Here is a 7,757-nt window from a genome sequence, read left to right on the forward strand (position 1 = left end):
TAGCGAATGTTTAACTTGAATTGCATGTCACACTCGTCTTTCAACTGACATGGAAATATGCTCCAAGACTTGATAAGCAATGGAAATGTTCCAACAATTGGAGTTTAAAAATGCGTATGTACACATTATAAAGCCAACACTTTATTGTTCCTTTGCATCTGGCCTACAGTCTATAACGTTTCACAGAAGCTCTTACCAGCAGCCTTTAATAACACAAATTTCATTCATGAAAGTTGGGTGCAGTGTTGGATAGGCCCACAAAGCAGTTGACCGATAGGAAGTACTGCACCGAATCCTCCTTCACCAAGCAAATGTATTTACGTTGGGCTGCATGATGGGGGTTGTGACAAGTCAAGGATATCTAACCACACTTTAGATCTAATCATTTGAAATAGCGGTTAAGTGTTTATAAATGCCCAATAAATAGGTAACTTGCATCTGTTTTTTAAAAAAAGGACGTATGCACGCAAAGTCAGGTGATCAGTGATGACACGAGGTTTGAAAGATTAAATAGGGATATCAAAATATTTTCAGTTGAAGGCAGGGAATGTCAACCATATTTGTTTCATTGAGGATCATCAACGTGCCTAAGGCTCTACAGCCTTTTTACACACAATTAATGCAATCCCATTTCTTCAGCACAATAGTATTAAACCATGCTCACTTAGTGCAAGGGTCAAGTGGAGATATATACTACTTTTGTAACCACGAATGGCTTACTCTTTTAAAAGGCAGCATTTCAAAACGTCCAAAATTTCTCAATTTCTCAAACGTAGTCTTTAATTGTGAAGCCGCTTTTTCTGTAAGTTCTTTTTTTTCCCCAGAATTATATTTTAACAGCCGCGGAAAGCGGTTTTGCAAAAGTTAAAAACCGAACTCAACAATTGCCAAATTCTCAATCCTCCGAAATATTCGTATGAATAATATAACAATAATCCTTGCACGTGATACATCTCAAAACGCTTCGCGGGTTATACTGTAAAGTGGTGTGTCTGTGGGTATTTTGTGGGCGACGTTTAATGGGGCTATTTTCATTTTCAATTGGAATTATACCCGAAAACCTCTTACGAGAAACCGCCTTGAAGCCAACTCGGTTATACAGTAATAATTTCTCAATGGCAATTGTTGGCATTGGAGTATGTTTGATGTGGCAGACGAGGAGCGAAATTGTGTGCGTGTAATCACTGTAATGTTATGTACTTGTCAGAACCGAGCAGCGAACTGTTTACCAAACAGGTTGGACTGCTTCTCGTTGTTCGCCGGAGCAGTCTGCATATAATTAGGAAAATACAATATATCCAGTGCCCTCCATCGGTCTGTATATTTCACGCGGAGATCGCCGGACGCGTTTGAAAAGGAAGGTTTTGCGACAAGTTGCAGGGCTGCTGCAGAGATCGGGACGGAAATCTGTAGCACGTAAACGTCAATGCAACGCAAACGTTTCTATTCGTTTGATGCCCATCTTTGCCGTAGGCGTCAATCAGTAGTCAAACAGCACTTCGTATACTGTAGACTAGTTTGTCAATACCCCGAGGCTCAACTGAAAACCGAGCGGTGTATTTTTTTTTATTCCCGTGTGTTTCTGTTCAAGTTGTTTCCTATTTTGAAAATCTCACTGCATTATTTCGGCACAGGCCAGTAATGGGACATGTCAGTATTTTATTATGGTTTCGGTGACAGAAACAACAGGCATCAGACCTGAAGGGTAGTCTCTGTTGATTCAATTTGTGACTGTCGATTCAGTGCATCTGTATTAAATAAGATCTCAGACTGACGTTTTATACCGATAGGTTTAAATGATCGCAACCTCCACACCTTCAAATTTGGGTTTCGTGTCTCGGGTTACTTTATTTGAAACTGACTAATAGACATGGATTATGAGACTCGAGCTATTTTACACCGCATCACAATAAATCTGTTCATTTAGCTGATGGACTTGTGGTGGAGTGCTGTATCTATTCGGAAGTAGCAGTTACAAAATGCATCACCAGTAAGTAAGGACACTATGTACCACTAAGCGAGCCATACACTCCTCATCTTTAATCCCCACGTAATGATGGATTTGGGAAACATCGCAAATTATGCGGTAGGCAGTTGCTTTTATAGCAACAAAGATAGCTCTATCCCTCGCGCGAAAAAAAAATATGAATCACACTTTGTCAGTATGTTTGGACAAAGTTGCATTTAGCTGTCAGTAAAGGGGATAGAGTCAGTGCCCTGTTCTCAAGAGCTGTCTAAAGCAATAATGTGTACAGTTGGTGCTTGCAAAACACTGCGTGCAAGAGAGAGGGTCAGGGCAAACCCCGACTCAATGGCGCATCAATCGCTTAGTTGATCTCATTTTGCATCCGGTTCTGTAAATTACTGAATTAAAGACAATTTGTAACCCATTGGTTGTTTAAGAGATAGAGATGTTGGGGCCCCGGTAAGTATCCAAGCGATTCGGGAATGAGAAACGAATGTCGTCGGTGCAGAAAAAGTTGGGGTGAACTGAAAAGATAAATGGTCCTGTCAAACGTTTCCGTAAGTTTCTCTCATGTCACTGCAGGCAGGAGATTCCCCATCCCTCCCCCCACTAACGACAACAAATTGCATTCACATGACACCCATCACGTCGGGAGGACGTCCTCAGGCGCTGGACGCCCGCAATAAAATGAAACGGTGGAATCGCTGCTCAACTGAACCGAACAGAACAACAGGCACGGTTTTTCAATCATAGCGAATTTTATTACTTAAGAAATAATGCAGAGTGCACGATTGATTGGTTTTTTTTTAAAAAAAAGAGAGAGGATACAGCTTCCGATGTGGTATCCTGAAACGCGCTTTTGCATTTGAATTTTGTACTGAAATACCCTTTAAACATTCATATTCGCTTTGACTCTGGATGAATTCAGGAACAATATCAATAACTAGTTAAAGTCACATACTGCTGTTTGGGAGGGGAGAGGGAGAGACAGAGAGGAGACTTTGCATAGGTTCGCCTATATTAATTACTACGAATTATCAAGAGTAGAAAGTGCTGGAGTCTTACCCCTGTACAGCTGACATAATCACTTACATAATCACCCAAATGTTTGGGTCGGAGGCAAATTATCTTCACATCATCACCCCCCCCAAAGCAGTCTGCAAGAAATTGTTTAAATGGCTTTTGCTCTTCGCTCTTATCCCGGGACCAGTAAGAATCACAAAATAAACAACGAAAAAAAAATAATATTTGCACTTAAGAGATTTAAAACCTGCAGTTTCTCTAGGGATCGTACATTCAGCGAATGGCATACACACATACATACACAAACACACACACACACGTACACACACGCACACACACACGCACACATACATTATTTCTCCAAAAAAAAAAGAAAATGTTAAAAGAGTCCGAACAACGCTAAACTGTGAGATGCTCTTCAGTGAAGCTTATGAAATGACAAGGTCCGGAGCACAGTCTCGACGTGCTCCTTTACAACGCAGTCTTTTCTTTAACCATTTGACTCGAGATTTCGAATTAAATATCAAGGACATGGATACCATGGAAACTCCGTCTGCTGAGACCAGTCTGCAGCCTTTAACTTAAAACCAACGCCAATAAATTACTGTGCTTCTAAAATAGCGTGGATTTGAAACTTTGGTTGGGTGTCGCTGTTATTTTTTTTTTGGTGGGGGTGGGGGTGGGAGGGTGGGGTGGGGGGGGGGGGGGGGGTTTGGACCTGATCGTGATTTACTTATTGAGTTCCTGTGCAAGTGGTCACTGTCCAGGCGGGCAGGCAATAGGTGAAGGGGTAGTACTGATAGGAGGGCTGCAGCGACAGCAGTGAAGGTCTGAGCAGTTCTCCCGGACCGTACTGTCTTTGATCGTCCCGGATTAACACTTTCACCGCCACTTTCTTTGCCGCCGGAACCGAGGCCATCAGATCGGCGGCTAACTGCCGGCGCTTGGTCTTGTACCTGCGGTTCTGGAACCAGATCTTGACCTGGGTTTCGGTGAGTTTCAGGGAGGAGGCCAGGTCTGCGCGCTCGGGTCCCGACAGGTACTTCTGGTGGTTGAAGCGGCGCTCAAGCTCGAAAACCTGAGCGTGAGAGAAGGCGGCCCGGGAGCGCTTCTTCCTCTGTTTGGGCTGATCCGGACTCTGGTCGGACTTCGAGTCTTCGTCAACTGGGCTCGGAGCTGGGGAATGAAGGCACGTTTGATTAAATGCACACTATCTGTCTGTCTGACTATATCTCCGCTCATCTTCGCTGCTCCCGACAGTGGAACGCAGGCGGATGGAGAATAAATCCGGACTGTGCTGCACATATCGCCCCCGGGGACTGTGGAGCGAATCGCCGACATCCAGTTTCAGAGAGAGAGAGAGACTGAAATGCTGAATTCCTGTGCCTTTGCGTTATGCGACGAAACGCTTTTTAAAAAAAAAACCCCACCCCAATCCCTCGTTTTAAAACCAACAGCTGAAACAGCTGATGCACATTGTGCAACATTTGGGGACTTATTAAAGTGTTTTGTTACCTGACAGGTTCTCGGACATCCCCCCGTTGCACAGCGAGTCCTTGCTGTCCTCTCTCTCCATTTCTTCCCTAAAACCCGAGTCCGCTTCCTTCGGGGGTCTCGTCTGTAAGGGACACGCGGCGGAAATCTCCAGCTCCTTCTCCGAGCTGTAAACCCAATGGTTTTTACTGTCATTCTCATCGCTGACCCCCGAGTCGGAGTCACAGCAGAGCTGATCGCTGGGCAGATCCCCCCCTGTCTCGGTTTGAGGAGGAGGAGGAGGAGGAGGAGGAGGAGAGGCGTTCAGCTTGTTGCAGGGATCCAAACTGTCCAACACCTTCCAACAGGTTGCGGGCGAGAAGCGGGACACCTCCAAACTCTTCGGGTGTCGACTTTCATCCTTTCTGGTGAGGATCGACTGGATGGAAAACGGGGTCAAGGTGTTGCCACGCACAGCCATCTTAGCGAAACGCCTTCAACGCGGTATCACAAGTGTGCAAACGCTCAGCTCAGCTCAGCTGGTGTGTGTGTGTGTGTGTGTGTGCGCGTATGTGTTTATATATATATATATATAAGGATATTAAAACAAAATTAACTGCAGTATCCGTCTTTTCCCGGCGGGATGAGGCTGAATGTCATCGCCCTTGCTTGGGTTAGTGTGTGAGTGTGTAAGACAAGATCAGTGCAGGAGCTTGCACACACACTCTGCGATCTCTCTCTCTCTTTCTCTCTCTCCCTTTCTCTCTCTCTCTCTCTCTCTCTCTCCCTTCGTGTCAGTGCTCCTCCGGTGATTGACAGCCGCGCCACACGACACGCGGCATCCCATTGGGTTCTCACAAGGAGGCTTTGCTGGGTCCCTCGGTCTGGTTGGTTTCTTGGCTTCAACCCTTTCCAGGCACCAGACATTGGTGCACAAGACGCGATTCGGAGGAAACTTCTGCAGTCTGGGGGTTTGCAAATCAAAATTCACCGAGACGCCTGCGGCGAGGAGACCCCACGCCCCGCGGTTAGATAACCCACACTTGGATATCAATTTACTTATTATCTGTCGCAACGCCGGACATTCACTCACTTCGTGGCTGTTTGCGGGGCATCGCTGTGCCCAAATTGCCGGCCTGCAAAATGCACGAAAGCAATTGACGGTAAAAAAAAAAATACCCGTCAAGCGTTTTGAGACGCCCTCCCGACCTGGAAGGCGTTGGGGCAAATGCAAGGATTAGTGTCAGTGCTATTTGGGAGTGATTCCTTTGCTTTGCACGTTATTGGGCAACTTCGCTGCACAGCTCTCCTCGGAGTTTAGGAGAGTTGGCACTTGATCATTAAATAGTCGACTTTTTTTTTATTTATGTTTCTGTCTAAAAAAAGCGAATGGATTTGTGCGATTCGCACGTTTGCGCCCCAAATACGATGACGCTATACTTGTGTGGGTACATCCATACGAATAGAGGGAGAGAGAGAACTCTGGTGGGAACTTCCTCGTGATGTTTGAAAGCCAACTTTCGAAATGCACTTCATAAATAATGCCATGTCATAAATATAACAACGGCTTCGATTCAATGTGGGTGTCTGCGAGGTAATTAATATTGTAAACATGTCCCCACTGTGACAAGAGTGTCAACCACAGAGGTTAGGAGAGAGAGAGAAAAAAAAACACCTAAAAAAAAACAGTCAAATCACAGTGCGTCCATTTGAAAACGTCGGGACAGCGAAGGCAGTAAGTGGGGGGTGAGGGGGGGGTGAGTGTTATTGCATGGGGACTGGGGGGTTAAAAGCAGAACAATGCACACATTAAAACTGTAAAGATAAACCGTCCTTAAGCACAGATTTGCTTCCTGGGGTTTGGCGGACGAGTTGGGTGGTCCGCGTTCATTTCAGCAGCTTTAGCAAACCCCAAATGGCCTTCCTCTCGCGGCCCCAACCAATAGAGACGGGGGAGGGTGTGGGGTGTGTGTGTGTGTGGGGGGGGGGGGGTCGGCCTGAGAAACCATATAAATTATAACCTGTTGGTTTGTTTGCACAGCAATCACAGCCGCTAATTTATAGGCAGCGCAAAGCATCGCACGGTGGAGGGTTGGACTTTGCTGTTGCCTTTGCTGTTGCTGAAGCCATCTCTCTCTCTCTCTCTCTCTCTCCACCCTCAGCTGTAAGCTGTCCGCGGGCATCGCTCTTAAATCACACCCGATTTAGCCGCACACTAGTAAAATTGCACCGAAAGAGACTTAAATCACTTTAAAATCTAAACACGGAATAGTTGGGATTTTTTTTGTTCTCGCTCTCCCTCTTTATACAGGAAAACAAAACTTCCTTATACAGTGTTTTGAGGAGAGTCGAGCCATTTTTCAGGCGTTTTTGTCGTAAGTAAAATAGCACAGGACGACAAATACCCGCCCCGGGCCCTGGCTCCTGTTATACAGGACATTCAGATTGAATTGTTCCGAATTCTTTATCGAATAAACAGCTTTACACAAACACACACACACAAACACACACACAGAAACACACACACAGAGAAACACACACACAGAGAAACACACACACAGAAACACACACACAGAAACACACACACACAGAAACCAACACACACACAGAAACACACACACACACACAGAAACACACACACAGAGAAACACACACACAGAGAAACACACACACAGAAACACACACACACACACACAGAAACACACACACAGAAACACACACACAGAAACCAACACACACACAGAAACACACACACACACAGAAACACACAAACAGAAACACACACACAGAAACCAACACACACACACACACACACACAGAAACACACACACACACAGAAACACACACACACACACACAGAAACACACACACAGAAACACACACACACAGAAACACACACACACAGACACACACACACACAGAAACACCACACACAACACACACACACACACAGAAACACACACACAGAAACACACAAACAGACACACACACACACACACACAGAAACACACATAGACACACACAGAAACACACACAGAGAAACACAGAAACACACAAACACACACACACACACACAGAAACACACACACAGAAACACACACAGACACACACACAGAAACACACACACACAGACACACACACACAGAAACACACACAGAAACACACACACACACACACACACACAGACACACACACACAGAAACACACAAACAGACACACACACACAGAAACACACACACACACAGAAACACATACACACACACAGAAACACACACACAGAAACACACACACACAG

The 7,757-nt window shown here is 45.4% G+C and overlaps 1 protein-coding gene across 1 annotated transcript; it reads right to left on the reverse strand.

Moving 5' to 3' along the window:
* Positions 1 to 3,699: 3,699 nt before the first annotated feature.
* Positions 3,700 to 4,996, reverse strand: nkx3-2 (NK3 homeobox 2). The gene is made up of 2 exons (XM_007888991.2): positions 4,505 to 4,996; positions 3,700 to 4,165 (listed from the first exon to the last, which is right to left on the reverse strand). Exons 1-2 carry the CDS (start codon positions 4,941 to 4,943, stop codon positions 3,723 to 3,725), a joined length of 882 nt encoding a protein of 293 aa, XP_007887182.1. The 5' UTR covers positions 4,944 to 4,996; the 3' UTR covers positions 3,700 to 3,722.
* Positions 4,997 to 7,757: the final 2,761 nt, after the last annotated feature.

Source organism: Callorhinchus milii, unplaced genomic scaffold, assembly GCF_018977255.1.
Source record: "Callorhinchus milii isolate IMCB2004 unplaced genomic scaffold, IMCB_Cmil_1.0 Scaffold1, whole genome shotgun sequence".
NCBI classification, from domain to species: Eukaryota; Metazoa; Chordata; class Chondrichthyes; order Chimaeriformes; family Callorhinchidae; genus Callorhinchus; species Callorhinchus milii.